The sequence below is a fragment of the Radiomyces spectabilis genome (assembly GCF_025331425.1).
Source record: "Radiomyces spectabilis strain NRRL 2753 chromosome Unknown BYT42scaffold_3, whole genome shotgun sequence".
Classification (NCBI taxonomy): Eukaryota; Fungi; Mucoromycota; class Mucoromycetes; order Mucorales; family Radiomycetaceae; genus Radiomyces; species Radiomyces spectabilis.
Window position 1 is genome coordinate 426,946 of NW_026251928.1, and position 15,792 is coordinate 442,737.

At 42.2% G+C, this 15,792-nt stretch overlaps 6 protein-coding genes across 6 annotated transcripts; 2 read left to right on the forward strand and 4 right to left on the reverse strand.

Annotated features, from left to right (window-relative positions):
• Positions 1-163: 163 nt before the first annotated feature.
• BYT42DRAFT_543466 (uncharacterized protein) lies at positions 164-1,664 on the forward strand (the record flags this gene model as incomplete). Its single annotated transcript, XM_051565696.1, has 6 exons — positions 164-342; positions 402-585; positions 664-774; positions 807-896; positions 965-1,334; positions 1,405-1,664. 6 exons carry the CDS (start codon positions 164-166, stop codon positions 1,662-1,664), a joined length of 1,194 nt encoding a protein of 397 aa, XP_051425912.1.
• A 298-nt stretch (positions 1,665-1,962) lies between these two features.
• Positions 1,963-4,444, reverse strand: BYT42DRAFT_592216 (10 TM acyl transferase domain found in Cas1p-domain-containing protein; the record flags this gene model as incomplete). The annotated part of the gene is given in 3 exon segments (XM_051570604.1): positions 1,963-2,330; positions 2,343-3,530; positions 3,667-4,444. 3 exon segments carry the CDS (start codon positions 4,442-4,444, stop codon positions 1,963-1,965), a joined length of 2,334 nt encoding a protein of 777 aa, XP_051425913.1.
• A 1,315-nt stretch (positions 4,445-5,759) lies between these two features.
• BYT42DRAFT_558952 (exocyst complex component Sec10-like protein) lies at positions 5,760-9,725 on the reverse strand. The gene is made up of 17 exons (XM_051567054.1): positions 9,590-9,725; positions 9,447-9,525; positions 9,218-9,384; positions 8,930-9,145; positions 8,809-8,868; positions 8,642-8,740; positions 8,448-8,575; positions 8,203-8,377; positions 7,820-8,140; positions 7,404-7,729; positions 7,264-7,341; positions 7,093-7,204; positions 6,901-7,015; positions 6,739-6,836; positions 6,544-6,656; positions 6,406-6,468; positions 5,760-6,327 (listed from the first exon to the last, which is right to left on the reverse strand). Exons 1-17 carry the CDS (start codon positions 9,665-9,667, stop codon positions 5,934-5,936), a joined length of 2,622 nt encoding a protein of 873 aa, XP_051425914.1. The 5' UTR covers positions 9,668-9,725; the 3' UTR covers positions 5,760-5,933.
• A 1,012-nt stretch (positions 9,726-10,737) lies between these two features.
• BYT42DRAFT_558958 (phosphatidylinositol N-acetylglucosaminyltransferase subunit Y-domain-containing protein) lies at positions 10,738-11,800 on the forward strand. The gene is made up of 2 exons (XM_051567055.1): positions 10,738-11,240; positions 11,332-11,800. Exons 1-2 carry the CDS (start codon positions 11,004-11,006, stop codon positions 11,449-11,451), a joined length of 357 nt encoding a protein of 118 aa, XP_051425915.1. The 5' UTR covers positions 10,738-11,003; the 3' UTR covers positions 11,452-11,800.
• On the reverse strand, positions 11,639-14,295 carry BYT42DRAFT_222111 (aspartic peptidase domain-containing protein). The gene is made up of 10 exons (XM_051562591.1): positions 13,875-14,295; positions 13,776-13,797; positions 13,620-13,690; positions 13,509-13,565; positions 13,325-13,456; positions 13,152-13,239; positions 12,993-13,082; positions 12,841-12,858; positions 12,055-12,720; positions 11,639-11,822 (listed from the first exon to the last, which is right to left on the reverse strand). The coding sequence occupies exons 1-10, from the start codon at positions 14,010-14,012 to the stop codon at positions 11,710-11,712; spliced, it is 1,395 nt and encodes a 464-aa protein (XP_051425916.1). The 5' UTR covers positions 14,013-14,295; the 3' UTR covers positions 11,639-11,709.
• A 444-nt stretch (positions 14,296-14,739) lies between these two features.
• On the reverse strand, positions 14,740-15,776 carry BYT42DRAFT_558976 (uncharacterized protein). Its single transcript, XM_051567056.1, has 5 exons — positions 15,659-15,776; positions 15,523-15,578; positions 15,416-15,435; positions 15,217-15,338; positions 14,740-15,111 (listed from the first exon to the last, which is right to left on the reverse strand). Exons 1-5 carry the CDS (start codon positions 15,754-15,756, stop codon positions 14,919-14,921), a joined length of 489 nt encoding a protein of 162 aa, XP_051425917.1. The 5' UTR covers positions 15,757-15,776; the 3' UTR covers positions 14,740-14,918.
• Positions 15,777-15,792: the final 16 nt, after the last annotated feature.

Below are 15,792 nucleotides of genomic sequence, written 5' to 3' on the forward strand. Positions count from 1 at the left end.
AAAAAAAAAAGCGCTCAAAATTTATTTCCTGAAAAGAAAGAAACTGAGCATATTTTTCTCGGTTTGCTCAGCATGTTACGCAAGACAACTTACATAAAAATGAGTCAAATCAGATGTAGCTCTCTTGTTTCTTCCACCTGAAAATTTATTTCTTCATATCACCATGGCCACCGTGGAAGAATTGATTACCTTGCAACACAACGCTTACAAAGATCTAAAGGCTTGTCTGGAGCCCGAGAAAAAAGCCAGAACTCTATTACAGAAACTCGAAGCGAAATTGGCGGAACACAATGAAACTGCCGAAAGTCTACAGAGAGGTGTATCTCGACTCAAAGAAGCATCGTAAGCTATGATTCGAAGATTGAATCAAGAGTATCGCCCACCTATTTTTTTGCCGATAGGAAACGCGAATACCTGCAATTGCAAAACCTAGAAAATGGCGGTCGTTTCAAGTCCATGTTCCATTCGCATAAAATTAAACTTGAAGAACAAAGGGAAAAACATCGAAAAGCGTTTCAAGCGGAGCAAGATGCCATTGTTGAGCTAGAAAACATGCAAACAGAAAAAGAGAAATTACGTAAACAGGTGATGATCCGTTTCTCTATCAGTAGTCAACTTTGTGTGACCGGGACCTTGCTCAAAATATCATTCCATACACTATAGGTTCTGGCGGCTAAAGAAGAATATCAGCGTTACAAGTATCAGCATTTACAACTGGATCGATTTGTAACAGATGTAGGCCCTCATATTATAGATAGTCATCGAATTACTCTCGTAACTCTGTTACCTTGGAATATTCCGCTTAGATTTTCCAAGAAGCCATCGATGTTGAAAATTATCACGAGGTCACTGCACTTGCAGAAAAGATTGAACAAGAAAATCAGGCTAAATCAAGGGTAAGTTCCGTCATTTGCAACGGCTGGCCCTGACATAAGGAATTCATATACTTTCTTATATCACCCAGTGTCATACCGAACATCTTCAAGCTGAAACGAAAAAAAATGACATATCGAGCGCCATCCAATCATTGGGAAAAGCAAGCAAATCGCTAGCCTGGGGCGTCGACTCACCAACCCTTTTCAATACGATCAGTAGCAAAGGCGAACATAAAGAAAGCATGAATGGCAAGTGGTTTGAAACAATCCAGGAAGTATCTCAGTCATCTTATGTCTTTGACGCAGGTGCCAAACATCATGTGGAGCGTGCAATCCGGCTGTTACAAGCCCAAGGGGCGACCGAAGCCTATATGGTGAAGGCTTTGTTGGATTCCATGGTATTACGAAAAGATAATTACTTTTTGGACGATCAGCGTGAACGCAATCAAAAGCGCCGAGGTGAGAGTTGGAATAGCAAGCGACTTTTGGATTTTGATTATCTTGGCGACAATACTCAATTTGTGTCTAGTTCAACTTCAGGTTTGGGAAGCCCAAGTCCGAGGGACTCAGCAAGGAATGCAAATCAACCTGTTGGCACCGCTGGAAACGCAAGTCGATGATCTGCAACGGCAATTAAGGAAGCATGATGGTATCATTATGAACCTAAAGAACGATATCTTGCAGAAACAACAGCAAATTCTTGACAATATCTTGTCTGATATGCCAGCGTATCAACCCGCCGGATCGCCTCCGCCCTACATGCAGGAACCTTCCACATCTACTGCGTGAGCCGTTCACTCTTCGTACCAACCCATTTAACCTTATTTATTTATTCCGTCATCTTCACGGGCTCTAATCTATATATTTCCAATAGTGTTTGCCGACTGTATTTGTATTATTTATTTTTTCTCTGTACCATACAATCCCATATATGGAACGTGCAATATAATAAAAATCCAAGAAAAAAAAAAGAAGGAATAAGAGTGTTAAAACTAGCAGGGAAATATGTATAAGAAAAAAAGCGATTGAGAGAAAGAATGCGAGAAATGAGGGATAAAAAGAAATAAGGGAAACCCATTCATGAGCTCTAACAGAATCTATTGATGATACCAGCACCGATCAAGAATAATACTGTTCGCAACCATAAACTATGGTATACGGCGCGACAAACAGTAGCCATTTTGGATGCTGGCTTTTCGGTGGCTCCCCATTCCTCGTCTAATCGGATATCACTATCAGGCATGGTATCTTCCACCGATTTGGGGACTTCGAAAATAATGTCACTTGCGGAGGGTGCAGGGTGGTTGGCGGGAGGATCCATCACGGTTTCGGAATCTTCACTTTTGGAGGTAGGTAGCAAGGGAAGCGCTTGGTATTCAGCTCCCGAAGGAGCATGGGTGGGAGTAGCGCGAACTTCCTTGGCCTTGGTAGAGCAGATCCATCGTGTAATGACGCCTGTTGCCTCACTGAGGTGATGCGATATCACCACAAAGATAAAACTGGAAACGGCCAAATTAACCCACCATTGGATCCCTGGCGTCGACCATGGAAGCACGACCAACAATCCTTTGGTATCCGCTGCCAGCCACATGTGGAACTGGCCAATAAAAGTTTCCAGCGAACAAGTGCCGATAAATTCGTAGAAAGCAGACGTCGTGTTACGGAGTCGTTGAGTAGTGTTGCGAAGCACGATAAAGGCAAGAATGGGAATCCATGAAATGTAAGGGTGTTTTTTGTTATAGGTGGCCTTGTCGGGTTGCGAAAGTTCAAAGATGAAATACCAGACCACGGCCAAGACGGAGGCCACCATGGCGGTATATTTCACAGGTGTCCACAGTCTGTGTTCATGCCAGCTGTTCTCGGCATATTTAATGTAGGCATAGGCGCAGAGCATACCGATGTAGACGATCCATGCATCCAGTGCAAGTCGGAACCGCCATTCGCCCGCATTCCAATCAATGTTGAACATCCACTTCAGACCATCAAAGAGAGTCTCCAACACACCGGGCTGATGAATAAACAAACCGGTAAAAATGGACATGATGCCTAGTTTCAGCACGATGAACCACCACTTTTTGTTATGGCTGTGACCGATCCACATAGTAAGCCAGATGACCAAGAACCAGAACGACACGAGAGGTGTGAAATAGTAGCTGATGTAGTTGGTATCCATGACGTATTCGAGAACAAAGGTCAACAAATTCAGTCGCACCATCACGTTGAGGAGACGGCTGATACCAAAATCCGACTTTTTGTAAAAGAAGGTGAAATGACCGTAACCGGTTTGGAACAAATACGCAGCCACCAGAACGCGGACCGCGTTGTAGATGCCGGGAGTGCCTGAAGCCCCGGTGAAATGATAGACCAAGATGATGACCTGCATCCATCCCTTCCATTCGTTTGTTTGAGCTCGGTTAAGGAACCCTTGATCGCCTTCCTTTTTCGACCGCAGGGACACCAGTCCGCCCAACAGGGTCACGAACATCAGTATTGCAAATGTGTTGACATCAAAATACTTGTGCGCCTTGGCAAAGATGTGCGTGCGATCTCCAAAATACATGTAAATCACACTGAGCCCAAACACGAAAATGGCCTGCAAAACCGACACATCGGAAGGGTATAAGCGAGACAAGAACCGATGTGTGTGACCAGAAGCTGCGAAAAAAAAAAAATGACGACAAAATGACTGTGAGCCAAAACTGTAATACAAACGAATATCATCCCGTTTTCCTCCTTCTCTGCTCTCCTGCCGTGGTACTCCAACTTTTTTCCCATGAGATCGGATACTTACCCAAATAAAACCCAAGAGGTATCCATAAAAGAAAGAAGATGAACCAAATGAATTGATACCAATGCGGTGCCGGGTAACGGTAGCAGCATGTGTGATCCATGGGGAATTCCTTGCCAAGTCCTTCGTTGCATCGAAAGTTGAGGGCCAATTCGGCCTGAATGCCTGTGACCGGTGAAAGATAGTGAAGACCATCAAGGGTCATATTGGTAGCACCGGCAGCGATGTTATTCCAAACAAAAGGCACCGAAAATGGCACACTTCGTGTTAAAGAAGCTTCGCGATCTTTCAAATAAGCATTCATGGTGTTGATCTTATCGACCGTCAAGGTCTCTTGTCGAATGGGAGTCAGTAAATCGAACTGCAACATTTCCACGGGAGAAAGAAGCACCGCATCAGCTGGCGAGTTGTTCTGCACAGCGTCAAAAACCCGATTGACGGCTTTCTGCCATTCGTCAAAGTATTTATCACCAAGGTGACGCATATACCACACGCCGGAGCCGATGACGAGCAAACTCGGTCGGGTGTGAGGATCCTTGCCACTCAGCATATCGAGGGTGCGTGTGGAGTTGATAAAAGGATCCCACCAAAATTCATAGGTGAGGCCATGATCCTTGAACTCGTATTTCCGATCAATGTGCAGCGGGCCTTTGACGTCGTACCAGTGGATGAACCGAGACATGGAATAAAACTGTTCTCGCATGATGGAATCGCCGACGTAAAGAACATGGGAATGATTGAGACATGTAGCAATCTGGGTCGGTTTGTAGGTATGCATCATGCATCCGGAAGGCTGCCAATGGGTATAGTTATCGTCCAGCCACCAGCCGTCGTTGAGCATACCATCGCACCGGGTTCGATCATTCGGTTCTAATAAATAAAAAAAAAATGGTAAATAACTAAATCCTCCAACATATTGCGACACTCTTCGGATGCACCGGATGTGTATGTATGCATATGTGTGTTGCATCTGATAAGCGAAAATTCTTACCCAAAGTGAATCGGCCTACGGCGCCTAGAATGACCAAAATCAGCAGCAACGATGCGCTGTAGGAAACGATCCTTGAACGCAAAGATGCGGTGGTTGTGGTGCCCATAAAGAAGGAAGTGGGTTAGATGAAGAAAAAGAAAAAGAAGAGACACCAAAAAAAAAAAAAGATCAGAAAGAGGTAATTAAAAGAGAAGAAAAAGAAAATTGGGATTTTGCACTTGACCATATTTATCAAACGACACGGCTGTCGATCTTTTAGAATCCCAAACTCCGATCCATGTTATCATTGTAGCCTCCGACGGACCCAAATGATTGGATAGGCCAAAAAAATTCAGTTCCAAAGCGGCAAGTCGTAATAGACCCAAAAGTGTGCACACCCCAGTGATTGTTCAAAGACCGCATTGTCCTCTGTCATGGAATTTTTTTTTTGTTGCTTAGTTGCTCCTCGTTTCTCTCAATAGTGGTTGATTGGGGTTTTTTGTATTTATGTGATTTTTTTTTATTCATCAGACCTAGCTATATTAGTGGAATGGATGATTTTTTTTCGTAACCCACGATCCAGAGTACGAAACCATGGTGGTGTTGAACACAGGTGACACAGAATATCATTTTTTGCCGACTTCCTAAAGCGGCGGGTTACGCCAAAAATCAGAGGATTCAACGAATAAGCCGGCCACATGGTCTAAAATCCATGGTTACTGTATTGTTTTGACTTTAATTTTTTTTTCTATAAATATCAATGATAGGCTGCTGGAAGGGAGAAACAACGATTCGTTAGGCAAAGATTCAGGCACGAGGAGGAGTAAGCTCAATATCTTTTCAGATATTAGCGTTCTTTACTGTAAATGGTTAGAATAATGACCTAATCCAATAATTTATCTTGTTGAATGTCATATTGGAACCTCCAAAAAAGGGTTTGACTTGGACCTCCGACCGTGGATCCATCGAACATGAAGAAACGTCGATATGGACTTTTGAACAAGTCTGGGCATCGGAAAGAAATAAGCTTCCCACGTTACACCATTATTCCAACTTGGACTTGCTGTTACAGAACACCAAATCTGGGGATACTAATCTGATCGCCCTTTGAAAAAATAAGACAAAAAGAAAAAAAGAAAATTCTACTCAACTTCACTTTTGGCAAAAGGGCGATCACCATGCCCTACTCAAAACACCCTCCATCTGCTTTTTTTTTTGTTTTTATTTTAAATTTTTTTCTTGGTCCATTAAAAGAAGGAGAAGTGGGTAAACAGAAAGGATGAATACAGAAATCTCCATATTAAGCCAAATTAAAAGCGGACAAGAAATCCCTGTTGTTGTTGTAATGGCTCATCATTTCTCTGAGTACGGTGTTGTCATTGACAAACAGAGATCGACGCTGACTTCTTCCAGATGCATTTTCTGGGCGAGCCGGTGAACCCACCGCACCACTGCTGTCTACGGTAATACCCAGCATGCGATCAAGCTTGGCACTCTTAAAGTCGACCCGTTTTTCCAGGTAGGGCAGCAGTACATCCGATCCCAAGCGCGCCAGGTATCCTTCTGAAAGTATCGATCGTAAAATTTCGGGTTTCACCAAAAAGATATTGCCCAGCTGTCGAAGCATCTCAAATCGATCGTTCAAAGCAGGTATATTAAACATTCGAATGACTTCCTGATATTTGGCGATATCTCTGTGTGATTTTTTTTTTCATTCCGTTTAATCATTTTCATCGCTTAATCACACGAAAATCAAACATGTCGTCACTTACTTTGTCATCAACAGTCCGCCCGTTGGTGTCACATAGAATTTCTTAAAATGATCTAGAAGCATCCTATCCGGGCCATGTCAGATTAAAAAAAAATCAGATACGCGATCAAGGTCTCTTTTTTCTAGCCATTATACTTACGAATAAAAATTATTGCCTATCCTAAGCAACAGATTTTCCAGATTTTTCCCCTGAAGCGTTTCTCTCGCTGATCGGTAGACTTTGGTGATAAACTCAACACACAACATACATGGCTATCCAATGATTTTGTCACAGACTCAGTCAAATGGACGACAGATCGGATGATTGGTAACCAAAAAAGCAACATAGACCTACCGTGGTGCCGGCACTCATCATCACGACTTCTTCATCTCTTGGTCTAAAATCATTCTTCTTTTGTTTCGCCAGTAATTCATTTAACCAATCCGATATACCTAACAATCATTGGATGAAGTGAATTACCGTGGGGCTTTCGTCTTCAAAGAGGATAATTCTTACTTGTGATGCTCTTTTGCAATACCCCATTGATTTTGTCCTCTAATGCGGATAAAAGAGCATTCTTTTGGTTGAGAATATCACGATGATAGGACGGTGCGTTGATGATTAATGGAATCTAATGACAAAAGGTCACACAGAGTAAACGTCGAGATGAATGATTTTGTATGAGTGCCCTCAAGTGGATAGACTTACGATGGCGGTGCGGAAATGTTCTTGAACGAGCTGCATGATTTCAATGGACGCTTTGATGACTGGAAAGCATATCATTTCAGGCTCGCTTCTGCTACTCAGTTCTTCCAATACACTACAAAGCAGTTTATCAATGACTCATGTCTTTGCTTGTTGGGTCATGTTAGCCCTTACTCGTCCAAGACAATGTCCAAATACTTGGTACCAATGAAATCCATCAACAGAGCAAACAGGACCTGAATCGAGGCAGGTCTATCCTGGATATTAGTATGTAGACAGGGTGACGGCTTTCGTAAACCGTGTTCGCAGCTTACAGTTCCTGGGTTTCGGTCAATTCCACACAACGCAAGATGGCTTCCACGTGGATGGTAAAAAGGCGCATCAAGGCATCTTTCGATAACAAACAGAAGCCACCTTCGTCTACTCTGACAAGGTTGACTCGCGGTGCCACAGCCGTCTCATGATGGGGAGAATCCGTATGGAACGGGTTTGTACTCGCAGGGGACATTTTACCCGCTTCATTGACATTTTGCAACGAGGAAGAAGCAGAAAGCATGCCAGACGACGAGGAAGCCGAAATTTGATTCAGTGTGCGCGTCAACACGGACTGGTTTTTCATGGATGTCTTTTTCCGTTGTTGCTAAAAAGATAATCAAAAAAAAAAAAAGACAAGTGAGTCTACCTTGCTTGCGATGCGCGCCCGTTTGTAAAACGTCGGTTATTCTGTTACCATGTAGCTTAAGAATTCGGCGACAATACTACCAAACAGTTCATTGAGAGAGATCTTTTCCCTGTTCAGGTACCGATCGCCTTCGGTGTAGGGAACGAATAAATCTTCCATGCACCGATCCAACACCTCATCCGGGGACGCGGTAATAACCAATCCTTTAATCTCCTTTGTGTTGGTTAGCTTCATTTCCTTGTCATAGTAGAATTTCAGATTTTCCACCAATCGTTTGGTCTCGGCGTGAGTGGAAGCCAATGTTCTCAAATATGCCAAATGGGAATATCGTTCAGCTCGTGATAATAGGAGCTCGATGTGATTTTGAATCTGCCGTGAAGCGATAAGCATGGATGACTTTTGATCCCACCCATGCAGGTATTTCCACTTACCGATTGAGCAAATGTTCTTTGCAAAAATACTTGCATCACCATGGCCGGTTGTGGAAAAACATCGGAAATGATCTCGGCTTCTCTTCTCGCGGTAATGCGGATATCATCATATAACTTTACAAGACTTGTATCCACTTCGGGTGGAGCCATATTGGGATCGGAGAGATCGGAATGACTGAGACGAGAAAGCGGTCCATGAGATGAAGTCTGGGCAATAATGGTGATATAACAATGTCTTGACTTACTCTTCCGACTGCCTTATGTGATCCATTTCTTCGATTTTCAGATTCGACATGAAGAATTCGTGCTGATTCACGTACATCTTGACACATGAGGCTCCACCGTTAAATTCGAATAGTACTTTGGCACAGTGCTACATGAAGGACCATGTTATAAACGAACGATTCGCTTTCGTTGTTGAGTGACATAATCGACGTACCGCCATCACGCGTGGATCGCCCTCCTTGTAAGCTTTATCAAATTCCTCGAGCATCTCCTTTTCAAAACTTTCGCAAAACTTTTCAATAGCCACTCGCGCCTAGTCATTTTGGTTCACGATTACAACCTTTCACTTTGATGAAAAATTTTCATTCAGTCCTGACTTACACGCATATTGGTATCCATTTCCTTGGCTACAGCATTCAACCGTCGGCCAATAATAGCAGCCTAATCCGAGATATCAAAATGATGGGCCTCCTGGCTTCCATAATACATTCGACGAAATTACCTTGAATTGCCCTTCATCCCCACTCTGGTATCGTAACATGTCCAATCGCTCTGAACTGCCGTCTTGAAATTCCATAAAATACTCAATAATATCACGACTTTCGGAAGCCCTGGATCGCTGGTTATCAATAGTTTCCAATTGTTCACCAATTCGAATTGCCGTCTTTCCCACATCACCAAGACGGTTTTCCAATGCGTCATACGATCGATAGACGTCCTATTGTAGCTTGTCAGCCGCTCTTCTTTTGAGATAAAGCATGCATGACTCGGGACAAAAAAGCCGCCTTACTTCAAATGAGTCTTGTAGTTCCGTGATATTTTTCTTGTATTGAAGGTCGGCCTTTTGTGTATTAGCTTCCAATTCATCGCATTGTTGCTGAACTCTGGTGCGCAGTTGTTTTAGTTCGTCAAGCACATTTTCAAAGGTACGGATAAAGGGTTTGGGATCAAACGCAGCTAAAATTTCGTCATTGGTGAACTGTCCTTTGGATGGAGTACAAAGGCGGGTCCATGCAAACCTTGTCCGCTGTAGTCCTTCATTTGCTGAATGACATTACTCGAAATTTGCTCTACAAATTCGGTCGTCGACACATTTCCCTGCCATCTCACATGGTAAGTCGCGACCGGTTATGGTTTATCTCTGTTATCTGTCGAAGCTTGCCTTGAAAGTATCAATGGTTAAAAGCCTCTTGATATTGGGATTGAGTTCGAAGAGGTTGGCTTTCGGGGTAGGATTCATAATGAGGACAGATGGAATGTCAACAGATGAGACGGCCCACCAAAAAGATAATTGCCTGAACGATGCTTTGCATGCTGATCAACCTTATCGGACTGTGAATCAACCCAAATTTCAATCACTCGCCAATGCATACATTGTAACCGCGTTGAACTTGAACCGGCTTTATCCAACCTGAAGCTCTTGGTACATTTGTAAAGCTTCCTTTTTGAACTTGCTGTTCCGATTGTGAGTACAATATCCTCACATTATGATATGGTTTTCCTTAGTCAGATTCTTTACATCTTTTCATTTTTCACGAGAAAAAGACAGCTTTTGTTCATTATCATATCCGTAATTCTGTTAGTGGGGACTCCTACTTGCTGTATACATATACAAAATAGTTTTTCTATAACTTTTTGAGACTGGCATAAGCATAGAGCACCAAAGCCTTGATAAGGCTGCAATTCGTCTGGAAGCTTTAGTCACTTTATTTAATCCATGGGGACCGCTCTTCTGGTACTGCAGACGATAGTATGTGGAGCAGATAATACCATTCAATGTTGTATTCAAAGCAGTTCATAGATAAATGATCATTATCTCACTCGATGATAACATTTGAAGAAAAGAGAACTGTGGTTGCTCAATATGTTAAGCCACTTGAAAGAAAGGAAGAAGTGACGGGTTTTATTGATCACAGTCGTGAGTTACCATGGTAACGAAGCATCCACTTTTGAATTTTTCTGTGATCATTGTAGCAAATGGTGAAAAAGTAAAGAAAAAGGAAAACCTTTGTTGGAGAAAACCACATCGAAAGATGTATAACTGTTAAACCCACAACTTACGGTCGGAAGTGTTGGCTATGATTTAGGCGGAGTCATTGGATTTGATGAACGGCAATGAAGCTTATAACACAAAGCTTGGATGTACGAATGGGGCTGACTCTGTCGGCACTTATTACATATTGTTCAACACCGCTTCAAAGAAAGTTTTTATTTTCACGCTCCACGCTGATGGCCTTGCTGTAACGGCACTTTGAGATGGGTTCATTAGCACTATGCTTGAAGAACATACTACCAAAAATTATTTTATACCTGTAAACGTAAAATGAAAAAAATAGTAAAAATCCAGAGCACGAATGTCTCTGTCCGTTACCATCAAAAGATTTGAGGGTTCATGATGGGATACGGTAATAGAGCTTCCACATGAAAAAAAAGACACATTGAGCATGGGCAATACCGGCACTGTGTGGGATAGCGGATCCTCAAACGGAGTTCGCAGTCACTTGTGTTGCTTGAAGTTTTTATCCAAAAAAATCGGTTGAGGAACTACACGGCAATAGAAATGTTATGATCATCTGATGCAATCGCATCGTCGCCGTCCCTCCAAGTCGATTCTTTTTCCTAGGACTGCAGCCAGCGGAGGCCTTGCAGCTCAACCATTGCATGCGCGACGTTTAGCGGGTCACACCTCAGAGACGATACCCGACACCACGTATCTTTGGGGATATGCTTTACTGCTCATGACTTTTCTCATGTTCATGACCACCATGTATGCCCTCGTGGGGAGTCAATACGTGCCTGACACGAATAACAAGGTATTCTTTGTGTGTGGAGCTGTGGAAGGGAAAGGAAAAAAGAGTTATTTATAGAATGGGGCAAACTGATGGCTTTCCTTTTGATATCTAGATATTGGACTGGATCAAGCACGATCAGTATTATTGCCTTTTAGTCCCTATTACTGCGATAGTGTGGATCTATTTTGTCGTGTGGAACTGGATGGGAATGAAATTTTTCCGGCACAATTGATTCAGGCCATTTCCATACCTATTCTTGCCCAGCCCGCATTATCATCATCCTCATCATCATCATTTCTATTTTTTCCCTCTTTTCTTTCGTTTACCGGCGACCAGTGGGATGGATTGACGACATTGTGCAACCATCGATGTTTGAAAAAAAGACTGCCACCCGTTTCCACGGAAAGATCCGTTTATGGAACAAGCCAAGAAAGGCAATCGTCGTTTGGGATAATGGGATTGTTGGGTTATTATTTTTTTCATTTTTTTTTTATAAAAACGCCACAAGGGTTCTCCTTCGTAAAACAGGGCAATGGTTAAAAAAAAAGAAAAATAGACGGGATAAACTACGGTTTTTTTTTGTAAAAGGGTTTTTGTGGATATCTAAAAAAAGTTTACAGATGCGTTATAAAAGACAGGTGTTGAGCAGATGTATAAAAAAAAAAAACTAAACTATGTAATGAATGGGATGGGGGGACACAAAGAAACACACGAAAAATGGGTGAAGAAAAAAAGGAAATAGAAACGGAGGAATAAAAAAATGAGGATGGACAAAAGTGAGTAGAAGCTGACCAATCTAGAAAGTTTTTCTAATTATATGATCTCTTTCGGCTACCTGTCTTTCGAATGACGGCCTTGGTGTTACTCTTGGTGACGGCGAGACCGATCCTCTTGTTACCAAGATCGTAAATATGATAAAAGTTGTTCAAGAAAGACATTCCAAGAATCCAGTCCTTCTCGTGCGTGTTGCGACGGATCATGGTGTAACACATCTCATCGTCGTGTTTGGTCTTGGCGGTCCATTGCGACGGCGGGAGCGTAATTTTATAACCCTGGAAACTGAATTCAAGGTCGGGCAACTTGTCAACTTCGCAACACTTCATCTGGTATGTGTGGGTTTCCGAATCATAGGTGGCGCCAATGGCCTTGTGTAGCAGATCCGCCTGTTTCTCAGGAGCGCTGATAAACTTGGTACCGGAATTCATGCTTGCCAAGGATTTGGGAGCCAGTTTGATGTCGACCTTGTGGCCCAGTTTCACGCACGTCAATGTTGCTTTCCAGTATGGCGAATCGCCATAGTCACATGTGGGCAAGGGCAAATAGGCGATCTTGCCTTTGTACACGGTATGATCGACACCGCCAAAAATAAACTCGGCATCGGGCTGGTTCCAACGTTTGGAGATGAATCCGCTGCCGGCGGTTTGGTACATACCGAATTGCTGCGACTGTTGGCCGTAGCCCATCCCAAATCCGTTCTGGGCATATCCTCCAGTATTTGAATCTATAAAAAGAAGCATTCCAAAAGAAATTCTTTAATTAGTGATTTCTGGAGTCGCTAAAAAATGCGTCTTTGGGACCGCCGCCTTTTTTTTTTCCCTTGAAAAAGGAGTCTAGAACTTACATTGTCGAGACCAAATTTCTACAGGGGAGACACCGAAAACAATTCACCAACAAAAAAAAAAGAGTAAAGATAAAAACGTCAGTATCTTTTTTTTTTTCTCTCTGTCATTTTGCGCCCAAAATGCAGAAATAAAAATAGAGACGCATGTTTACCTCGCGATCCGGCCGTTGCCTTCTTGTTTGTTGAGTTTAAATAGTCGGTTGAACCGTCTTCGGCAAAACCGCCAAGGCCGAGCATACCCACTAGAAAAAAAAAATCAATGTTAAGTAAACATATTAAAATAGATAGAGAACCTGCGTTCCTCAACTTACTGTATTTAGAGTCGCCAATGCCAGACACACTGTAAGCTGAACCAAAGAGCTGATCAGTTACTGGTAATCCAGCCACGCTAATGGTATCCTGCAAAAAAAAAAAGGGAGAGTCAGTCATTGGGTCTGTTTCAGAAAATGTATATGCATTTTTTGAAAGGAACGATCGTGTTTACTCTGTAAAGTTCAACATCAATGCATTTTCCATCACCGAAAATGATCGACTGCTTCTTGTGAAGATTGACGGCAGTTGACGAATGATTAGCTTCAAAACGGTTGTCATGCTGTCTGCATTCGGAGCTGTGGCACTACGTACAAATCAAAACAAAAAAAAGGACAGAATAAGCAAGTTAATCCTACATGTTCTGGTTCTAATTCTAATTTTCTTTGTTTTGTTTTGTTTTGCTTTTCTATTTCCTTCATCTCCTTCTTTTATAAGGTTGTCAAAAGAAAGAAAAAAAAAAGAAGTACCTTTGTCGAAGGAACCCAAGCCAACGAGGAACTGGTATCGAACAATACATCAAAGTCTTGTGGCGGGGTGCCTATTCACATCATTACATAAGATTTTTTTTTTTCGTGTCCGGAACGTTGATACCGAAAATCGGAAGGTTGCCAAAGTTTACATACCCACTTGCATTTTGGCTACGAGCTGCAAAGAATAGGTAAGCATGCATGTAAAACGAAAAAATTTTCTGACTTCTTTTTGGGGGGATCATTTCAACATACCAAGCCATCATCGTAGATCATAGGTTCTTTTTTCAGTCCCGGCGAGTTCCATCGTTTATACAACGGAATACGAGTCAGTTCGGCGGCGCTGGTAACCGACACAATGGTCGCAGTAAGTAGAAGAGTAAGACAGCGCATGTTTGCGTTGAAAAAGAAATGGACGAATAAAAAAAAATTGAAGGCTTTTTCCCAAGTCTAAAGATGAAATAAAAAGAAGAGAAAAGAACTAAGAAAACTAAAAATGAATGCAACAAATATATAGTCACCAAGAGAAAAGGGAAAAGGGGCTGAGATTTGCGGAGCCAAAGGATGGCAAGACATCCAGCCGTGTAACCCTGGTGGCCGGTGGGTCGAGAATAGCCGATTCATGTTTTCTTTTTTTTTTCCTTTACATTGAATTTTTGTGAATCATCGCGTGACATGAAAATCCATGTCAAAAATAGCTTTACTTTGAGAAAAAATCTCTAAAGTGGTGCAAGTTACTTTAGGTGATGTTCGTTTTTACATTGGATCGATCTCTTTTCTCATGGGTTAAACTGTGTGGATTCTTGTTGCTTGGTTCCATTTTTTTTGAAACGTAGATGTCATAACAGCATATTGAATCGCAGGATTCAAGTAGTGCGGGGTTCCAAGAGTGGCTGGATTGGGTTTCCAGGATTTACCAATCGCATCATCCATCCATTACCATACCGAGTATAATGCGTTTATAAAAAGAAAAACCCTTTGGGTTTTCCTGCTTTTAGGATCATCGTCATCCCAATTTTTTTTTCTTTCACCGATCGACAGTCGGTCCAGAAATAAAAACGCAAAAATATGTCATTGAGAGATAAAGCAAAAAAAAAAAAAAAAAAAAAAAAAAGAAAGGGAAAAAATAGCCTTTTGGCTGTTGATGTGGCACGGGACGCAAGTAACGAGGCTGAAGTTTATTTTATCTTTAGCAAATAAGATCGTTATAAAAAGAAAAAATGCAAAACAAAAGAAATCTGAAGAGAAAAAAAAAAAAGATCTAAATGAGGAACAATCGTCTTCAAAAAGAAGGCTGAATTACTGCGTCGTCAAGATAAGCAGTAGAACGCCTAGAATAGCAGCCATCAAGGAAGAATGCATCGACAGTGGTGCGGCCAACGAGTGAATATGGATAATATTGGAGACGGATGTTGAACTACCGGGAGCGCTCGTCATGGAGATCGTCGCCAACACACTGGAAGTGATGCTTGGTGCAGGGTTACTGGGTTGTCTGTTTTATAAATAGAATTCAAGTTCAAGAGAGAAAAATAAGGTGTAATCAGTTCACTTGTGACCTCCTCGAATTGTCTCCCATCCTTGTGTCTTGCACACTAACCCAGAAGTCGTGCTATTGTGTGCTTTAGCAATAGCGCAAAACGTTTGCTGAAGTCCATCTTGAGCGCTTCTTGCCGGGTCATTGGGACAGTTATCCCAACACGCAAGTTTGGCCGTATGCCACTAGAAAATCATGCCACGAAATCATCGAGGTTGGATTTGCATCCCTTGAAACTGACAGGTCTCATGCGCCTATTTACCTTGCAAAGACAATTATAATCTAAACTAACAATTCAATCAATGCTATTCCTTTTTCTTCTTCGTTTCTCGGTTTCTATGGCCAGAAATAAGATGGAATGTCACATACCTTCGTTGCTGCACATTTTTAAATACCCATCTTCGTTTTGCAAACACAGGTTGAAGCTAAACATAAAAATTGGGGCATGAGTCGTGGGGAATCTCTTCTCATCTCAGGGCCGTGGCTATTCACACGAGATACCTACACAGCTTGAGCAGCACATGCAGGTATTTGCGCCAATGTTATGTGAACGCTGGCAAGGACGATCAAGCAGCTGAAAATCAATGAATGAACAGGCTTCATCACAGTAGTGTCTAGGGCGAAAAAAAAGGGATCTTT

What these genes read in the sequence shown, in the direction of transcription:
- BYT42DRAFT_558952 (XM_051567054.1), bottom strand. Translation starts at nt 9,667, where the DNA reads ATGAATCCTACCCCGAAAGCCAACCTCTTCGAACTCAATCCCAATATC. An exon ending in GGGATGAAGGGCAATTCAAG is followed by an intron (nt 8,869 to 8,929) that starts GTAATTTCGTCG and finishes ATCTCGGATTAG; the next exon opens with GCTGCTATTATTGGCCGACG. An exon ending in TGATGAGTGCCGGCACCACG is followed by an intron (nt 6,657 to 6,738) that starts GTAGGTCTATGT and finishes ATCATTGGATAG; the next exon opens with CCATGTATGTTGTGTGTTGA.
- BYT42DRAFT_558958 (XM_051567055.1), top strand. Translation starts at nt 11,004, where the DNA reads ATGCAATCGCATCGTCGCCGTCCCTCCAAGTCGATTCTTTTTCCTAGG. An exon ending in TGCCTGACACGAATAACAAG is followed by an intron (nt 11,241 to 11,331) that starts GTATTCTTTGTG and finishes TTTGATATCTAG; the next exon opens with ATATTGGACTGGATCAAGCA.
- BYT42DRAFT_222111 (XM_051562591.1), bottom strand. Translation starts at nt 14,012, where the DNA reads ATGCGCTGTCTTACTCTTCTACTTACTGCGACCATTGTGTCGGTTACC. An exon ending in TGATCTACGATGATGGCTTG is followed by an intron (nt 13,798 to 13,874) that starts GTATGTTGAAAT and finishes TATTCTTTGCAG; the next exon opens with CTCGTAGCCAAAATGCAAGT. An exon ending in TAGAATTAGAACCAGAACAT is followed by an intron (nt 13,457 to 13,508) that starts GTAGGATTAACT and finishes ATTTGTACGTAG; the next exon opens with TGCCACAGCTCCGAATGCAG.
- BYT42DRAFT_558976 (XM_051567056.1), bottom strand. Translation starts at nt 15,756, where the DNA reads ATGAAGCCTGTTCATTCATTGATTTTCAGCTGCTTGATCGTCCTTGCC. An exon ending in ATTATAATTGTCTTTGCAAG is followed by an intron (nt 15,339 to 15,415) that starts GTAAATAGGCGC and finishes ATGATTTTCTAG; the next exon opens with TGGCATACGGCCAAACTTGC. An exon ending in CACAATAGCACGACTTCTGG is followed by an intron (nt 15,112 to 15,216) that starts GTTAGTGTGCAA and finishes TTTATAAAACAG; the next exon opens with ACAACCCAGTAACCCTGCAC.